Source organism: Nannobrachium achirus (assembly GCF_963921795.1).
Source record: "Nannobrachium achirus genome assembly, chromosome: 19".
NCBI classification, from domain to species: domain Eukaryota; kingdom Metazoa; phylum Chordata; class Actinopteri; order Myctophiformes; family Myctophidae; genus Nannobrachium; species Nannobrachium achirus.
Genome location: NC_137826.1, coordinates 1,593,531 through 1,614,240, shown reverse-complemented (window position 1 = coordinate 1,614,240; position 20,710 = coordinate 1,593,531). Strand labels below are relative to the sequence as shown.

Genomic DNA, 20,710 nt, shown 5'->3' with positions numbered 1-20,710 from the left:
GATGGAGAGTTGGTAACCAAATGGACCCTTATAGATCGTCGACTCTTGAGTGTAAAATGAAACCAAATAGACCCGTACGGGTCCATTTGGTTTCATTTTACGCTCTCAAGAGTTAATTTATTGTTAAACATCTATATTACTTAATTTACAAGAAGTCTACACATTTAGAGAATGTAGATTTTCTTTTCTTTTTCTTTTTTTTAAACGTTTACTGCCATCTCTCCCATGGTACCAACCTTCAATACAGCTTGGAATTGTGGACAAAATCATATCCAACGACAACAAAATATTCCTACGTTTTTTAGGGGTGGATATTGGCAAGAATCTCGCAATGCAATACGTATCACGATATATTGTGAATCTTTGCGATATGATACTATTGCCCTCTTTCCATGCCATACCTGAAGGCAGCATTCAAGAGAATTGCCTTGTCCAAACTATCCTGAACTTGAGTGCAGAATCTTATGTTGAAAAAATAGCCCTCTGTGTAGAAATCCATGCCCTAGGCCTACACCACATCTCCAGTATTGACTTGATTATGCTTAGTTCAGTGTGGTATCAAGCCCCCGAAAATTGCCGCGACACGTTGTGAGCTTGGAGGTCTGCTATTTTCGATATTTTCACCAAAAGGTCCTTTTAGAAATTTCAGCCCCTGCCTCTCTAACATTAGGGACTTTAAGCTTGATTTTCAGGACGGCAATGCCCGGCGGAGTACGGCTGCTATGGCGCAATCGCCGTAGCAGTCAAAATCGTTAAGCAAACTGTAACTGAACCCTTTGGTTCCCATGGCGACGCGTCTATGCAGCAGACGTTGTAGCCATTACGTGGAAAGGGAGCTTGTGTAGAGAAGGCTGCGACGGCGGCAGGCAGGGACGTGCTGGCCATTGGGAAAAGCGGGACAACTCCCGAATGGCCGGTTCATTCCCGGCCGGTCCAGGCCGGCCATTTGGAAAAAGATTAAAATAAAATGTCGGCCTTTGTTCCATTTTGGGGGATGGGCGGCAAACAAAGTAAATCGTCACTGTCGGGCAGAAACCTCGTATCAAATTTGTAAATGTTTTTCATAAAGTAAAGCTCTGCTTCATCATACAAGGCCGTCACACAAAAGTAGTGAAAACAGCAGATCTACAAGCACACAACGCCTCGCGTTGCGAGGCGTTGTGTGCTTGTAGATCGGCTGTTTTCACTAGTTTAAATCATTTTTAAAATGATAAATACAAAACAAACGTTTTGGACATACAAGGTTTCCACCCGACAACAACGAAATATAACTCATGTAATTGGCCCACTGGCTTGTCACTTTGTCACAAATCTTTGAGTAGCAGCAGCGCTATAGAGAGAGATCTCTCTCTATAGCGCGCAATGAGGGCCTCTCCAACTCTTTTTCCCGGGCTGAATCAGGGGCCCAGCACGTCCCTGGCGGCAGGTTTATATATCGAGCACCGATCCATTTCCGGTTAGCGTTGCCGCTTGCCGTAGCCGTCAAAGCTTAAAGTGGCTATAATCTGCACGTCCCCGATGTATGCTGCTGCTAAAGGTTTGCTTGCTGTCCTCTCCTCTCCGTCCACCAGGGAAGTACATGCTGAAGAAGTCTCGGCGCACCGACGTGGAGGACCTGACCCCCAACCCGCGCAAGCTGCTGCAGATCGGCACGGAGCTGCGCAAGCTCAACAAGGTGATCAGTGACCTGACGCCCGTCAGCGAGCTGCCGCTCACCGCCAGGCCGCGCTCCCGCAAGGAGAAGAACAAGCTGGCCTCCAGGTAGGGGCACGGTCACCGTTATGACATTTTACGCGACGACTAATTGTCACTCAAATAATTAACGATTGAATTGTGTTTGTGTCGTTGACGATTACTTTTCCGTTTGGCTTCTAGGCTTTGAAGTTGCATGTGGCAGATATGACACAAGACCTAAATATACAAAGAAATGACTGACATATTTGACAACTTTTATACTTGAAAAAGGAAATCAATTGTGGAAATAGCCAATCTACAACCTCACAACGATGTTGTGTTGTGAGCTTGTAGATTTTCAACATGTGAACGATTATGACAAAATAATTGTGATTAGACCCTTATGTAATAATTGTGACAGGCCTATCTCCAGGTATCACACATCACCAGTGGTGATTTTGACAGCACCTTTTGGTTTAGTTTTAGTCAAAGTCATTTGAATGAAATTGTAGTTTTAGTCATGTTTTTGTCATCTGAAATGTTTTAGTATTAGTCTAGTTTTAGTAAACTAAATATGATAATATTTGAGTTTACTAAATCTACTGTTGATTTTGTCGACTGAAATGTATATTGGCGGTGCCTTGATGGCTTCGTAATGTTGCCTGATTTTTGCACTTGGTTGCAAGCTGAAAATAGCCGATCTACAAGTTCACAACGCTTGTAGATCTGCCCTGCTATATGTTGGCTTGTCAAAACTAGCAGATGTACAAGCTTAAGCTCATAGCATGTTGTGAGCTGGTATATTTGCTATTTTTGAAAATCTTTTTAAAACATTTTTTAATTTTAATTAATTTAATTTTTCTGGGTGTCCCCTGGCACAACACCTTTTCAGATGGGATTCCGCGGCCAAATACATATCAATCTGGGGGTCCTTGACACGAAAAGGACCGGGTAGCTCAGTCGGTAGAGCTCTCGCCTTTGGACCACGTGGTCATGGGTTCGATCCCGGGGGCACCGCCAACTCAGCGTATGCGTAGCACGGCTTGGGTGCGGCAAGCCGTGCGGAAAGTACTGGGAGCTCATGGTAGGTGTGGCGCTCCACCTCAGCAGTCCATCTCCCAGGGGTCTAGCAGCGCATTGTAACGGGGACAGACTCCTGTGTGTTACAGGCTGATACCGACAATAAGCCACTGCCGACCCTACTTGTTGTTTTTGACACGGAAACGTTTGAGAAGTACTGCTCTAGTGTCACATGTACAGTATGCATGTAGCTACACACTAGGGTTGCAATGGTATGAGATTTTTAACACAGAAAATATAGTCCGTGTCAACACCGCGGCTATCGGTAACACCGTTTCAACCACCATTGCGTGTCTTGTCGTCTTGTGAGCACTCAGTAGCAGCCAATAATACCTCAAGCTACAACAACAACAACCATCCGACCATATTAAAAATTCAGCTTTGTAAAAAAGCAACAACACTGTTAGTGTTACAACAGCCCTGCATTTTCTTGTTTGGCTCATCGTTGTTTTCTGCCTACTGCGCACTGTGACATTATAAAGCCACAACTAGTCTCCTGGAACGTGCCCTGCGAGTGGGACGAGACATCATGCAGTCTGATGGGCTGTGCCTCGCCCTGTGGATGATCCGTTGATTCTGATTCTCGACACGCCCGCACAAGGAACAGTTCCCGGCCTCCCGTGAATGAAAAAATCATTTTAAATGAGCTGTTCAAAAGAGCGGAATCGTTGGCGAACGTCACATCTCCCGCTCCTCGGGGCAGAGCAGAGCAGCGGATGCGTTTCTTTTTATTTAACGGTGTTATCGGTGTGCAAGTAAAGTACTCGGTGTTGTGCTCGCTCACCGGTAACACCGTTAACACCGAGTACCGCTGCAACCCTACTACACACACACACACACCAGTCTCATTCTCTACTGTAGTGTTGAGCGCTGAGTGTTTGGGGAACTGCTTTCTGAGTCCAAACTCAGCTCTGTCGTTGTGTGGTCCTCCTGTGTGTTTCAGGGCTTGTCGTCTGAAAAAGAAGGCCCAGTATGAGGCAAACAAAGTGAAGCTGTGGGGACTCAGCACAGAGTACGGTATGTTAGCACGGCAAGCATGCACACACTAGGGCATTCACCAAATATTGGAATATTCGAATATCAAAGTCACTATTCGGCGTTGTTCTCCGAAGTCGAATATTCGCTTTTTTTTATTTATTATTATTATTGTTTTCTCTTTAAAAGATATATAGTTTATAAGCTTGACTAGATAGGAATGAGTTGTGAATGAATTTGTTAATGCTCTATACCAGGTGTTCTCCAACCTTTTTAGGCTGTGACCCCCAAAATAAACATGTTTGAACTGGGAACTTGGAACTGTAGGTATTACATTTAATGTGACTCGGTTCCGCAGATAAGTATTGTGAAAATAGCAGATCTACATGCTCACAAACGCGAGGCGTTGTAGATCGGCTATTTTCACAATGTTCGCCTCTTGCTTACTTAATATTTGACAGTTTGGTCAGTCCTGTAGAATATTCGACTATTCGAATACTTTGAGGTCGAATAATTCGAATACTAAAAATCACTATTCGTGAATGCCCTAGCACACACACACACACAAACACACACACACACACACACACACACACCACACGCTTATAATGTATTATTCAATCCAGGTGCATCACTCATGCACCCTCTCTGCCACCCCTTATTGCGACCGTCAGGTCGCAGTTACTATCAAAACCTCCACCGGCTGTCAGTCAGTCTGTCCGTCACGTAACATTTTTCCCCTACTCATATCTCCGCTACCGTTGCCCCTATCCATGCCAAACTTTGCACACACACACACTCCTTGGCTGCCAAACCACAACCCCCACCCCTCATTTCTCACATGGCCCTCTTCTAGCGCCACCATGAGGCCGCTTCTTGCAAAACACATTTTTGGACACTGCTCCGACAGATTTTGCCCTAAAATCATGCGGTACACAGTATCTCTAAAGTCATGTCATCAACATGGATCTGTCCCATTTCCCATATTCCCTCCTGATTGGCTACGATTGCCTTCTAAGGTTTGTGTATGCGACCTGACGGTCCCTTATCTCCCGATTAGGGAGTCTTACTGGTATATCGTGTATCTCCATATTTCAGACGTTAATGTTTTTGTAAATGAATTCCCTACTTCATAAGTGTCACACAAAAGTAGTGAAAATAGCCCATCTACCAGTTCACTCTTTTAGAATGTTTTTTAAAATAATGCTAAGAATGCAACGGTTTTGGACATACAAGGTTTCTGCCCGACAGCCACCATATATTGTATGCTACTCTTAGTTTGTTTTTTTAGGATTCTTTGTTAGCGGTTCTACTCCAAGTCTCTTTCGGGTGAAAGAGACTTGAGCAGCAAACCCATGGACCGTAAAAAAGCGGACACACAATGTGCCGTTTCTCATAGTTAACTACAGGTTTTATCATAGACCTAAGGGGGAACTCCTGATCAGTGATCACCTTAGCAATCTGGCGAGCCATCGCAAAGAAAGGGCGGCGCCCACTCGGTCTGTCTCTCTTCCTTTGAAGAGCAACTCTGAGGCTGTCTCGAGAGATTAGTCCTTAGTGATGAGAAATGTGATTCCACAGAATATATCGTTATTTTTAGTCCAAGGTTCAAGGTTGTACTTTATTATTACGTCTTTTGTACAGGTATATAAGAGTAAAACTTAGTTTTGTTCCTTCAGACAATGCAGTGGTATATATATAAAATAACAGCAAAACAACAAAAACAGCACATCTAAAGATAGAAATAAGTAATAAGAAGTAATACTGACGCAGGAAAGAGAGTGCAAAAGAGCGAAGATAATGAAAAAAGCATCCTCAGCTGTACATGTGCATAAAGTTTGGTATATTACAATGGCATTTTTCCCCGTAGTAGCTACTGTGCTTTGACTTTTTGTATTCAACTTCACAGTGTGATCTATGTGCAACAGGTTGATATATTTAAAAACTTCACAGTATATATATTTATGTACTGTAGGCGCAGTTCAGCCTAACAGTATTTACGTACTGTAGGTGAGGCTCGAGCATAATAGTTCAGGGAAGGGACGAATGGGATTGGGGGGATTCTTTTTGCCCTGGACCGTTCTCGTCTTTGACGGTTTGTTCATGTGCCTGATTGTTTGTGGAAAGAAGCTTTTTTAGTCCACGTGCATTCATAAGCGTAGATGTCAGTTCATGTCGGTGAATATGTTGACGGTGTAGGCGTACTGTAACGTTTATGCTTGTCTCTGTCTGTCTGTGTGCAGATCGCTTGCTGTTCGTCATCAACGCCATCAAGGAGGAGATTGTAACCCGGGTGAAGGACTCGTCTCCACAGCCCATCAACATGGCTGACAGTCTGGACAGACTCATCCAGGAGACGCTTGGTGAGCCACATCCTAAAGCAGGGGTTTTCAAAGTGGGTGACGGGGCACCCTGGGGTGCCGCGACGGTAGTCCAGGGGTGCCGCGAGATAATTTGATAATATTTGGAATTCATTTGGACACTTGAAAAAAATATTTAGTATCATTTTAAACTTGAAGTACAAAGTTATTTTCAGTCAGTTCTAACCAAAATGGCTATTATCTCAACGTTTTCCTCGCAACATAATCACTAAAATATCGTCACTGTCGGGCAGAAACCTTGTATTCTCCAAGTTTCAAATGTGAAACTTGGAGAAAGCAAAGCCCTGCTTCATCATACAAGACTGTCGCACAAAACTAGTGAAAACAGCCGATCTACAAGCACACTTGTGTGCATTTTATAGAACGGTTTGGACATACAAGGTTTCCACCCGACAACGACGATATGCTAAAAATATAAGGTGCTGGGAGTGAAAATTATAATGTAGGGGACTAGGGGTGCCTCGGATTAAAACATTTTTTTATGGGGTGCCCTGAGACGAAAAAGTTTGGGAACCCCTGTGCTAAAGCACCTTTCAGACGGAGTGCGGTCGATGTTCTCTGTATTCAATTGTCATTTTAAACTTAGTGTCAGTGAAAAGGAACATCTCAGCTGCAGTATAGTGACTGGACATATCATGTTTTCTTTTTCAAAAATGATGTTTTAGCAAATTCAGCATAAACAACCATACAGTATACTGTAAGGAGGAACCAGGGTGGAACCAGGGCAGAACAAGGCAGAACGAGCCTGCTGGTTGGTCAGTCAGGGACGCGTTATTTGGAAACGCACATGAGTTCTGGGCAAACCGCGCCCACGGAAGCTTTTGATTGGCTGTACTGGAGCTAGGGAGTGCTCCTTTTTGTGCGATTGGACCGTGCGGAGGTGCGACCTCTAAAACCTAACCTTAACCCTAACCCTAGCCTCGGAAACCCAGGCTTCTTTTGGCGATCGGAAAAGAAAAAGAAGCCTGGGCGATCCCGTTATGATCACTGTTTATAGGAGGTGTAGAATTTCCCTAACCAATCAGAGTGCAGAGAGCGTCGCACCGAATGTGTTGACGTCATGACGCAGCAGCGTTCTCTGCGCTGAGCAGAGGCGCAGAGGGGGGTGGGGGGAGGAGAACACATGCTATTGGCTGGAGACTCGCGGAGAGATTCGCCGCGCCCGTCCATCTGCATACACAAACTGTCCGCGTTAGCTCAGAGTGCTAACCCTAACCTCAGTGAAACTAACGCTGGTGAGTAGCTAACCTGCTGACGCTGGTGAGTAGCTAACCTGCTGACGCTGGTGAGTAACTAACCTGCTGACGCTGGTGAGTAGCTAACCTGCTGACGCTGGTGAGTAGCTAACCTGCCGACGGTGGTGAAAACGAGCGGCTCAACCCGCAACTCATGTGCAATTCCAAATTGCGTGTCAGGCGGACCAACCAGAAGGCTGTCATCACCAGTGAGTTTGCAAAAAACCTCCCCTTCTAACCACGTCCCCCACAATCCATTGCAGTGACACCACCTGTCGCCGGGCAGACTTCAGACTTCGTCAACCAGATCCTGGAGACCACGGGGCGTGGCGATCCCACCGGAGGACTGGTCGGCCTGCGAGTCCCCACCTCCAGGATCTAGGCCGGATCCCATCCCAGTGGGGTTAAATATTACCAACCAACGTGACGTGTTGTCCCACTGTAACTGTGACCCCTGTATCTGCATGACCCTCCAGCCTAGAATACATCCACCCTATTAGTCACACAAACACACATGCCACGCCCCTGTGTGTGCGCACGCGTGTGTGTGTGTGTGTGTGTGTGTGTGTGTGCGTGCGTATGTGTGCTTGTGCCGCCATGCGCTCCGCGCGGGACATAGGAGCCTACAGCTTTTTTGTCCCTGCACTCTAAACAATATGTCGCCGGCTCCCGACCTGTAACGGGTGCCCAATGTGTGGGAAAAAAAACGTGTCTCTAAAGCAGGTGATGGTTAATAGGTGTGTAATGTAACATGTTAGGTTAACGGTGTGTTCAGATCTTTGCTTCTGTAAACACGCGAGTGCATCCCTATGGAATAGTCTCACGCAATCTGCAAGTAGTGAAGTTGTTCCAGATACTATTACGTAAAAAAAATATCAACCTTTCAATCGGCGGTAGTTTGTGCGACATAAGAAAAAAGGCAAATCAACCCACGCTACACGCCTTTCATTATTAATGGCCTTGGGAGCCGCGCTGCCGGACGGCAACGGAATTGCGGAGGAGTAAGCGGAAAGCAGAGAGTGGAATGGTATTGAAGGTCTTAAATAGAAGTCTTGCCATTCTCTGTCTGCCTGTCAGTTATTGTTTAAAAGGCAGAGGTTAACCTTTTATTATCTTGCACTCTCAAAATAAAGTTGCATCGCAGCGGGAATACACCCCAAAGATGTCAGGCTTAAAGAGTAGCAAAGTAGTAATATGTAATATGACTCGTGACATCTCCTCTGTAACGCGTTGCTTTCTGGCACCCCGGCTCCGATGTGGGAGGAGGTGAGATGAATATTGTACAAATAAGCTTGTCTACATCACAAAGTTTTAACGTATGCCTGATTTATGTTCTCTCGTACGACAGCGGCATAGGGCTGGAAAATAGCAGATCTATAAGCTCGCAAGGCGTCGCACTCCACCGCCATGCCTTGTGAGCGGCAGCGTCGTACGCCAAACTATAAATCTGGCTTTTTTTTAGACAGTCGAGCCTGCCGATTATCCACTCCGCTGGAGGATGGTCGACAGGTCTTCTGCAGGAGATGTTGGCTTACTCTGACCACATCGACCCGAGCAGCAGAAGACATTTTTTTTGTGCAGAGGGAATGCATCGTTTTTGGGTGCACTGGCCCCCGATCCAAAAGCTTTCTACGTGGGCGAAATAGCCAGTGTGCCAGCGTGTAAAGGACAGGGGGACGTTGTTGATGAATGAAGCTATCAATGATCCATCTCCTCTTTACACTGCACTCGAGGTGTCTCCCAATGAAACTAGCATTGGCCCTTCTTTTGTACAGTAGAGATGGCCAGGCTAACCGTGTGTTCATACTAGTGTTTGATCAGAGTTCTATTCATTGTGCCTTGTGTATGTGTGTGTACAGTATGTGTGTGAGAGAACGAGAGAGAGAGAGAGAGAGACAGGGAAGAGCTCCCTGAGATGATGACGTGCAGAGAGGCGGTTTGTTGTGTATTTTCAGCTGTTTTAAAGATGTTCTGATCGAAATGAATGTACATAAGAATATGGAAGCTACCGACGCGTGATGCCACAGAGTCTGTGTATATAGGAGGTGACCTGTTGGTTTTTGGTACTCTTGTCTTTAGGGATCCAGGGGGAAAACGAGGGAAAGGGGTTTTAGAAGATATTTTTGTTTAGAGTTACAAGAAAAAGAAAAAAAAATATTTGCACAGTATATTTTGATTGTTTTTTGTACCAAAGACACATGCAACGAAATGGCGACTAGCCAGTTTAAGTAAGGTTTTGCACAGCTTACCTGACGCCGTATTGAATGTAAGAGATGTGGGAGGGTCAGGGAACTTTTCATAGAACTGTGAAATTTAGCTTGGGTCCAATTCTGTACAGAAAAGGAACATTCATTCACTCTTTGTTTTGTTAACTAAAAGAATCTCTTTGCCTGCCTGCCCGCCCGTGGGCTTCTCTAGTAGGTCTGTCGCTTAGAGAGCGCTTCATTCCTCAACTGATTTCTCCCTCCACAAGCTAATCGTGTTACGGCACAAGAGCGCTATTAGATAAGCTATTACATTTTTGCCTGTTTTTTCTTTTTCCTTTTTTTTTGTTTTCTTTTTTTTTTTTTTTCCTAAATGTCACCAAGAATAACCAAAATGTTATATATCCGTGTCACTTTGTTTGATTTCTACATGTAGACAAGAAATATTTTGTTGGATAGAATATTGTTAACTGAATTGTTTTAAAAAGTACTGTATATAGCTACATTCATGATATATCTTTATCTCTATGATGAATTGCCACTTTCTTTTTTCACGACAATTGATAGATTATTATTAAGCATGATACATTTCTCAAGTCTGTCTTTGAATCGAGAACGTTGGAGGAGAAACAAAACAAACAAAAAACCTAACGGAAAAAACAAAGCAAAAAGTCGACAAAAAATATATATATAATAATTTTGTTCTATTTTTGTATGTTAGCTGCCTATTACATTTCCTGTTAGTTTGGAAGTAAGTCCATAGAATAAGCCTCCAGGAGCTCTCCTGTATTAGCGAGGAGGAGACAGAAAGTTTGGAGGAGGTTATGACCAGAGAGAGAGGAAATGAGGACTGCTGGGCTGGCTCAGTGTAGTGCACTTCTGAACATGCTAGCTTCTGCAGTGTGGAGTGCATGTGACAGAGAGTAGGGATGTAGGGCTTCAGCATGCAGTTGGAACGGAGCTAGGCGGGCCTAGCCCAGCCCTGACTGCTGCTGCTCTGAAGCAGACCACAATTTGATTCCACCTGCTATTGGTTCTACCAATCCATTGTTTTTGTTTTCACTTAGTGCTTAGTTGCGTGCGGGTGTCGGCGCCCGCGCGCAACTAAGTTGGTATAAAGGCCCTTGCACACAGAGTCTGAGTTCTTTCACACGCAAAAGAAGAACGATCGATGAAAATTATAAACATTTGTGACGTCTTGCACAGCTACTCCGATAATTGACTGCGATACAAGTGACTGATAGTAAAATAAAATCAAACCCAGTTCAATTCCTGTGTTTTATACCAGATACGTTAAAAAAACTGATTGATCAATAAATAAATCACATCGTACTCTGTGTGTAACTCGGGCTTAATTAGTGAGTGAATACAAGTGAAAATGAGCGATTCGTGGGGATGGAAGCAGGCTAGTTGACGGTTGGCTCCCATATGGAGAAGTTGCTTGTTCACGGATGTGAACTCTTGTTTCGGGATGTCTCTGATCGATGATACTTATTGGAACAACAGTAGATACGATTTGAGAAACTGCTGTCCTAGTGGTTTTCCTGTGGCGTGTGTGTGTGTGTGTTGTGTGTGGTGGAAGAACTAGTGCTACATACATATTTTATTACTCCATCTGTTTTCTGTTGAGTCTAAAGAAGGGAGAAATGGTGCTTTTTCTGAACCCAGAATGATGCGTGTCGTCCATGATTGTTTGGTTTCGTTTGACTCACTCCAGTCAAAGTCGATAAGACTCCCCCCGGCCCCCCCACCGTCCATAGCTATTTTCTTAGCAGTGATCGCTTCTTTTGTAAATAAATATATTCTTTGAGTTGAAAATGTTCTTCTAAATGTTAGATATGTGTATAGAATATTCTATCGTATATGAAAACAAACGCACTTTGTTCCAAAAAAAAAAAAAGGAAAAAACTAAACAAAAAGAAAAAGCATTTTTTTCTTCCATTTGCTGCTAAAAAAAGGCCTCGTTTGAATGCTGCAATGTAATTTGACTATTACTTGCTTGGATATGTCTATTACCTGGCTAGGAAAGGTCTGTTGCCTGGTAGGGTTGGTTCAATGGCCGGGCTAGGTAATAATTATAGGTAGGTCTATCCCGGTGGTTCTCAAAGTGGGTTCCAAGGACCCTCAGGGTTCCTTGAGGGGCGTTCCAAATGGACCCTTGCAGGTCGGTAACTCTTAGAGCGTACTTTGGTTCCATGTGTACCCTCTCAGAGTTCTAATGGTCCTTGGAATGAAAAGGTTTGAGAACCACCGGCAGGGCTGTCACAATTATTACATAATCGTCTAATCGCGATTATTTGACACAATCGCGATTATTTGACATAATCGTGATTATTTTTCATAATCGTCATAATCGTTCCCATGTTGAACATTTTTCGTATATTTAAAAAAAAAAAGTCAAAAATAGTGGAAATAGCAGATCTACATGCGACGCGTTGTGAGCTTGTAGATCGGCTATTACCACTAACAAAGTATAAAGTTGTCAAATATGTCAACGACAAAAACACAATTGTTAATCACAAATATTTTTCGTCATGGAAAATGTCATAATCGTGACAGCCCACCTGCCTGTCCAGAGCCATGTGTTTGATGCTCATCATTAGATGGTCCTGGAAAGTAGAGCCCGACCGATATATCGGACATTATTTGACTTTTATCTATGACCGGTATCTGCAATTATACAGTCCTGATTTCTTTATTTTTTCCAAACCAATTGCAACCTAGTGTCCCTATTTTGGGAATGCCATCACTGGCAAGAATGGATCATTCTGACTAGGGCTTAAGAGGTTAAATAAAATGAAATTACTTTTCGATTTATGAAATATCACTTAAAAACATCGGCGTGCGGTGGTTTTAGGACTCTCGGAATATCTGCGTCAGACCCAAAAAACTTGGCATCGGTCGGGCTGTGCCGGAAAGATATGCCTTTCTCTTTATCTTTATTACCTGGCTTGGGACTGTATGGACTGTGTTTGTTTGTGGTCTTAAAAAGAGGTTTTGATTCCAAGGCCCCAACATTGATTCTAATGATTGCCTCCTAGGCATCATGTCTCGTTTGCCTTCAGTAGAGGTTTCCTATGGAAAAACTGATTCTGCTTTGGCTTCCTCTTCAGGGTGATGTACAGTGTAGACACATTTCTCCAGAGAGCTATATTGTTATCATTTTTAAACTGATTTCTACTTGTGACTTAACATGGAGGGTTTTAGCCTAGGGCGACCAATACCAACCATAGCTGAATAGAGAGAGGTTGATACTGGCCGCCTTGGGGGAAGTTACTATATCACTGTACTGTATGGCAAGCCAATTACAAATGGAGAGTCAAATCCGGACACTTATTGCCTTCTTAAATAACATTCTCGCTTATACACACCACATGACAATAAACTGTCAGATGCCATGACAGAGGTAGCAGACATCTGGAAAGTACAACTTAGAAATGATATTCACATAATTGAAACTGCTCAAGGCGCTTAGATGTTCTTATCGGGCACTTAAAAAACATTTTGAAACATATTTGAAGCAAGTTGAACCGCAACTTTGCCCAAATATGTTGGGATGGGGTGGGGATGGGGTTTGGGGAAACAATATCCTGTTGTTGATCCAGCAGCGTGCTGCTAGTTGACCGACGATAGACTGACACTGACATTAAGGCTCTTTTTGACTACAAGAACCAAGTCGATCGTGCAGTGCCGTGAAACGTATGTTGGCTCGGGTTCAGATAAGGCTCTCAGAACCTAATTTGGGTCCCTGCTGAGGAAGTGGCGCTAACCCTGAGTTCTGGGAGCCCAGAACTCAATTTATACTTTCAAATTAGTTTCTACACTAGCAGGGAGAAAAAAGCTGATCTACAAGCTCACAACGTTGTTGTAAGCTTGTATAAATGGCTATTTTCAGTTTTCTTTTTAGGACGTACGTAATGGAAACCCAAGTCGCTCTGGATATTAAGAGCGTCTGCTAAAAGCCTTAAGTTGTAAACAAGAGTTGTGGAACATTTCAGGTTCTGGGTTGCCCTTCGCGGTCGAAAAGAGCCATTAGACTTGTCGACTGTCGGTCACGTGGCTGGTTCAAGGAGAGAGAGAGAGTCCTCACAGGTTTATACATTTAACATGATAAGGTGCAAAGCTGTGCAACTTTACATTCAAACACCAGGAGACTCTGTGGCATTTTAACAGTAACAAGGAAATGGGGTGAAATTCTGCGCCAGTAAAAACTATTCCTTCTTCTTCTTCTTTTTCTTCCTCTGGTGATGACATGAAATGAAAGACCTATACAGTCAAAACGTTAAGCTAATAGATTGTGTAAGTTTGTGCTACTTCTGTCCAATAAAACATAATTGAATCCGTAAAAAGTTCTTTCAGCAAATCAGGGTAACATTGTTCTTCTCTCTGAAATACAGTATGTGATGACATATAAAAAAAGAAAGAAAAAAAAAAGAAAAGAAAATATATTTATGTATTCCAAGTAATGTCGCCATTCTTTCCTCTGTAAAAAAAGAAAAGAAAAAAGACAAAAAAAAAACAACAACTATGTATGTGTTATTATCAATGTAAATCAATATGGTGCAATCTACAACTAACAAAACAGGCCAACGGATTTGTCATTAGAGGTCAGTAAAGTCCCAGCTTTCTCTGTATGGATATTCCCACATACAGTTGATTCCTTTTTGAAGAGGAGTTTTCGTCTCTGCTTTTCCCTGTTTTGATCCGACTAGGGTGCGTCACATCACATGGTGCTGTTTATTATCCAAGAACTGTTTAAGTTAGAGAATGGGTCCCAAAACTAGTTTAGTTTGTATTCAGTTCTTATCGTTCTGAACGTCATATTAGACCGCCGTGACTCTGTCATTTCTGCTGACTGGCAGTGATGATGTTTTGCCATGTGAGCCCTAGCGTCCGTGTTCTGGGCGTGAACCTAAAACAGCAGATCTACAAGTCTACGTTATGCTTGTGGATGGGCTGTTTTTGGCGTATATGTTTATTGTACACTAGAGCATAAACAGGAAAGGGGGCCTTGTATAGAGAGCTCTAGGGAATGGTGGTCAACTTAGTAACTTTTATAGGGTTCAATTGGTTAATTGATAGCATGTCAGTGCACAGTTGGACCAATCAATGGAAGACTTTTAACTTCTTTATCTAAGCTACAGTAGAACAGATATTTCTTTATTACTTAATTTTTGTATTTATTAAATGGTTACCATTTTTTCAAAACAGACCAATTTGTCACCTTTGCCTAGAGGCAATGTACTGTAGTACTGTACTGTCTTTATTTCACATTAAGACTGATCATGTTCACCTATTGGCAAAACATATATAGTAGATAATGTGTTACAGTAAATAATAATTATTGATAATGTGTTACAGTTTGCCTGACATGTCTTTTCAGGCACATGACTAGACAAAACAAGCAGCTTTTATATTTATCTTATTTGAAACATAGTCAACAACAAACACAATTTGTTTATCTCAGTTAGTGTATAGTATGTGTGCCATCCCATATCTGCTTTCATGTAACAACTACTTAATAATGAATGCAGTTTATGAATGAATACAACTTCATTTGAATCAATCTGTATGGAAGTTGAGGTTAATACAGCTACAGCTACTGTAGTACATGTGCAGTGGAGGTGGCCTCCTTGCTCTTCCATTGTCAAATTTAGAACCTGGTGTCAGTAGGTTGACATGTAGTACTGCCCGATGCTCATAAGTGCAATACCTCCCAAAGTTTAAAAACAGGGATTCACTCTTGACAGAGCGATAGGAGTTTAGGTTAAAATCCTGGCTAGGCCAATAGGAAACAAACAGATTGCAGCTCACATTATGAAAATAAACTATAGAATTGAACTACAATGAACGAATTAAGCCCAAATGTTAACCAGTGTTTGGAAAGAAGTACTCGATTTGTTTTACACAAGTAAAAGTATCAATGGAGAAATACTCCCGTTACAAGTAAAAGTCCGGTATTTAAAATGTACTTTAGTTAAAGTACAAAAGTATTGGCCTCGACATATACTTAAAGTACCAAAAGTAAAAGTTCTCATTATGCAGAATGTCCCATTTCACAAGCTAGGTCCAAAAATGTATTAAAATCCTTTGGAAATTGCAGATCTACAAGCTCACGTTTTGCGATGTGATGCGTTGTGAGCTTGTAGATCGGCTATTTTGCAAATACTCAGAGTTTAAATAGGGCTGAAGTGGTCAATGTATGTTTTGTAATAATATTCCAAATCTACAACTAGTAACTAACTAGTAACAAAAGTTTTCTAATAATTGTAGTGGAGTAACAAGTACAATATTACTATATTTAATAACATTTGACTCTTGAGATGTAGTGGGGTAGAAGTAAAAGTATAACAAATTGGAAATAGTAATGTAACGTAAAAGTACCTCAAAATGGTATGTTAGTACAGTAAATGTACTTACAGTAGTTCCTTTCCACCACTGACGTTGACACACACACACACACACACACACACACACACACACACACACACACACACAGTGGGTGTGATAGCAGATCTCTTTGGCTGCCTCTACCTTTAGTTTTCATCCTTTTCACGTCTTCCACCTTGATCCAACTGGGCTGTATGCTTGATGCCTGAGTTATGCTCTGTCATACAACAAAGTATAAATTGGGCTTGAGGGTCACCCCCACCTCCTGTTGTATTAATGTGTAAAATAGATTGTTGGCGAAACTTTGTGAGGTGACTGCATCTGGAATGCCAACTTAATGCATGCCGTGTGCATGCCGCATAAGAAAAAAAAAACGATTATTATTTTTTTAAGCCAGAGAAGTTCCACAAAAAAGCGGAAATAGTTTTGAACCAATTCTTGGTTAAATCTCTGACCTTGATTTACTGTAAATGTGTTACAAGGGGGTCTCTAGAAGTACTGGCATCTCTAGCTTCACTCTCAGTCCAAGCATTTTGTACTTGCTGCTTAAGAATGAGCACAAAGAGCTACAGGGGAAGGTTTCTAGGAGATGTACAAGACAAATACCACACATAGATAATATAAATTATATATTACACAACCCTGTTCTTTCACTCTTCTTTCCTATAAAAAAAAGCAACTGGTTGACTGACCGGCACCGTTGCTCACCTTGCACTTTTTAACAAAATCTCTCAAGTAAAAAAAGAAAAAAATAGAAACAAACAAAAAAAGAAACAAAACCACAAAACATTATTTTGAATACGATGCCTGCTGAACCAGGTGCCTTATTATGCTTAATTTATACTCTTGTCGCACGACGGAGTCACACGCCGAAAATAGCTGTTCTCGTTCAAACTCAGAGCTCCAATGTCAGCAGTTTTTTTGGGCTCGCGACGCCGTCGAGAGGCGAGGTACAAATCGGGCTTTTACTCAACCTACCAGATGAGAATACGAACCGGACCTGCAATCTTCTAGTCAGTCTGCAGCGGGTTGGTTTCCCTGCACGAACCAGGGGTTGGGTTTTCCAAAACAACATCACTACAAGTACAATCGGTTGGTTTCTCTATTGGCCACGGTGAGCATGGCAGCCATCCGGTCAAATTGTTGTCGAGTCGAAACCTTGTATGTCCGAAACCATACGTTCTCCTGAAAAAACCTGTTTAAATGGATTTAATGGAGTTATGAGATTTAGTTACAAGGGGACGATATGAACATTTCTTTTCTCGACATTTGTGACCAAAGAAATCGCGATAATCAAAATAACCCCAACATCCATTATCCTGGGGTGGAACATTTGCCCAAAAATAGCAGATCTATAAGCTCACAACGTGTTGCGAGCTTGTAGAACGGCTATTTTTTGGCAAAGACATTTGGTAGAGTGAAAAAAAGATCATCAAGTACATATATTCTAAGTACGTTTTACCAATAGAGGGTTTAAGTGGTACTGGATATGCAGCTCGGCAAATAAAAGGTGAATTGATCCCAGTGCACGATGAGGACGATTTCACGATAAATGTAATCTCCACGATTCGATTAACGTGAGTGTTTCTTATCACGATAAATGGTATAAGATAGGCCTTAAGTGGTTATATTGTTTTAAAACCTACAGAGAGATGTAAAGCGTGACATAGACCTATTAAAAATGAAAAACTAAATACGGAGATGCAAGGTTTCCACCCGACAGTGACATCGTGTCTTTACACAAAGACACGAAAATACAAAATTGAGAACTACTCCAACGCAAAATCTTGTTTTGAGAAACCCCAACCCTAAAGTCAGTCATTTTCTCTGCCCACTATACCCGGCTATGATAACTGTGTTGGCTGTTACTTCTAGTGTTCCGAAAAGCGTCTCACCATATCGGAGTCATTAGCACAGTTTTTCCCCACCGAAATACAATGTGATTACGGTAGTGTAAATGATAAGAACGTTGTTCCTTCATTACATTGCTTTTTTTTGTGTGACGTGCCAGACCTTCCTTAAAGTCAGTGTTGGCACTGAGTCCGAGTTGCTAAGCAATGACAATGTGCATGCAAACGTGGTGCTAATCTTTCCAGACACTGCATTAGCCATAATTGTGTATATATTCTGTGGAGGACTGTGGTCGGTCTTGAGGTGGACTGACACGGAGAGATGTTGCTGCTGCTTTGCTGTTGAATGTAGACTAGTCTTCCTATATAGGACCTGTAGAGACAGTACATTTTACTAATTGAGATTTTCCTATCATCACAGAGTTTAAATGAACCTTTGTAAGCTATTTTGTACTAGTCGGGAGAGAGATTTCTGAATGTTGTATGTCGAAATGCCCGCTGCTGTCCTACTTATGTGTTTCATTAATAGTATGATTGAATATTTATGCTCTGAGGCTATACGATATTGTTTGACTTGTTTCTTGCTTTCTTACTGTTATTATTATTATTATTATTGTTGTTGTATTTTATTGTATTTCCCAATTCCTTATGATTAAAGTAGATAGATTTGTTTATATGGTCTATTGACACGCTATTGTTCAGCCCTGTATCTTAATATGCAGGTAGATATATCATAAATTATATTGTTGTTCAACTGAATCCAGCTTTACTAGGATGCAGACATGTGTGGATATTTATGGCGATGGAGGATTTAGTTCTGAAAAGAATCACTTGTGTCTGTGCAGCCAACAGAGTTCCGTAATAAAGAGCCATCAATCCACAGTGGCACGGCAAATTAAGCAGTGCCTTTTAATCAGTGGTTCTCAAAAGTGGGGTCCGTGGAGCCTTGAGAGGGTTCCAACTGGACTCTTACATGGCTGTAACTCAGAGTGCACACGTGGAACCAAATGCACCACAGGTTACGGGTCCATTTGGTTCCATCTGTGCTCTCTCTTAAAGCCCCCTTTCCACTGCAAGGTGGAACCAGAACTTTCAGGAACCTGAACCTATTTCTTTGGTTCTGGTTTTGTTTCCATTGCACACGGCCCGCTTTCAGACGAGGTTCCTGGAACCTTTTTTCAGTCCTGCTCCTGAGGTAGAACTAAACTTGAGTTCTGGAGGGGCCAGCAGCGCTGCTGCTCTTTTTTTTGGTTAGTTAGTCAGTTAGTTCTGGTTATATGGAAACGTAAGCAGAACTTGGTCCCGGAACTTCACAGGTTCTGGAAAGTTCTGGTTCTAGTTCTGGGTCGGCCCTACCGTGGAAATGGGGCTTTATATCTATGGGGGCCCATTGAAAGGTTTGAGAACCACTGCCCTAAATGTCCACCCTCTTGACAGAGATGTGTGAGCCATAAGATAAGATAAGATAAGAGATGTGTGAGCCATAAGGGAGCAAGTCTAGATGGGTTTTGGGGCAACGTTTTGCAAATGTGGACGTCAGTGAGGCCCTTCATTTAGCCAGGGGCCACCAAGGGGTGGTGGGCAGAGACCTTTCCTTTCTTTATTAAATGATCTTAATTGCTTGGGAATGATCCTTTCCCATTCCTGCAGACTGATTGTGATAAACAACAAGAACCCACCCTCGATAATAAACAAACCCCGGCACATAAATCCTATTAATATCAACAAACTCATCAAAACGTGGACCTTTCACAGCAACGATTTGCGTCTCCTTACAGACTTGCCAAAAAAAATGCATGGAGTGAGAAAGACGACCGGTTTAAAAAGTTTGCTCTTTTATTTCTTTTCTTTTTCTTTTTTTTTTCTTATCTTAAGGAACAGTAGGCTACTGTGGAGTTTTTAGGAATCCCCCATACAAGTCCCGTGACATGTGGGAGATGCCCACCATTCTAAAGCCTAATTAATGCTTGGTTGTTCGGAGGAGTCTCACGCTGAAAATATCTCGGTTTTCGGCGAGCGACGCTGACGTACAAAGTAGGCTATATAATATACATTAGGCTTACACTCCACCTCCACGTGGCCATTCTTTGTGATGCTTCCTGGTTGGGCTGTCCGCAACTAAAGAGGTTCTCAGTGGAATGATAGTCATAGGAATTAGTCGATTAATCGATTAGTTGGTTTAATCAGCAACATCTGTAAAATAGTGCTCTGCTGCATACAGTCATGCAGAGAGCAACCTTTTCGGGTCGGTGAGGTCGAGAACTGTATATGTTGAATTCAAAATGGCTGCTGGCTATCGCAAGTTATAGCCTGACAGAATGAAAGGGTTGTCTCTAGAGCAGTTTTCACTGGACCCTCAGGGTTCCTTGACGGCTTTCCTAATGGACCAAAAATATCTTGTAGAGGTCCGTAACTCTTGAGATGAGTTATGGGAGACCTCGAAATAATTGAATAAAAGTTTTACAACCGCTAATCTAGAGTTCACAACAGATGCTAGTGGGAAAAGTCTAGGTCGATTAAGACCAAACGTAAGCGATTAATCGACTACAAGGGGACAGCCTTACTCCTGTTCTTGTATGGTAACCTCTTTTGACTAAAAAGAAAATAACAAAAAAAGAAAAAACGCATGGGATCCTTTCCGTAGCTAGTCCTGTGTATGTGTTCTACTTCAGTTAGCCCCCTCTCTTCAGTCTCAGTAGGAAGACTACTTCATTGCTAAGTGCTCTCTTAATGGACTCGGTGATTATGACTATTCTTATATTTCATAAAAAGAAGCAAAATCCGCAGAACGTGTATCCTGCTGAAACTAACTTGATCCTCTCTTTAGCGATGACGTCTATATTTGTAGTTCACATATATGCCTGTTCAAAAATACAATATCTTGACTATTGTTATATTTATGTTGTGTAATAAATGTCGTG

The 20,710-nt window shown here is 42.3% G+C and overlaps 1 protein-coding gene across 1 annotated transcript in view; it reads left to right on the top strand.

Annotated features, from left to right (window-relative positions):
- Positions 1 to 8,623, top strand: part of crebrf (creb3 regulatory factor) — a 59,287-nt gene extending 50,664 nt beyond the window's left edge. Inside the window, exons 8-11 of the mRNA XM_080748407.1 lie at positions 1,572 to 1,761; positions 3,698 to 3,771; positions 5,973 to 6,092; positions 7,609 to 8,623. Of these exons, the coding sequence (XP_080604533.1) occupies positions 1,572 to 1,761; positions 3,698 to 3,771; positions 5,973 to 6,092; positions 7,609 to 7,727 (503 nt within the window). The 3' untranslated portion in view covers positions 7,728 to 8,623. The remainder of the gene's footprint in view (positions 1 to 1,571; positions 1,762 to 3,697; positions 3,772 to 5,972; positions 6,093 to 7,608) is intronic.
- The last annotated feature ends 12,087 nt before the right edge of the window (positions 8,624 to 20,710 follow it).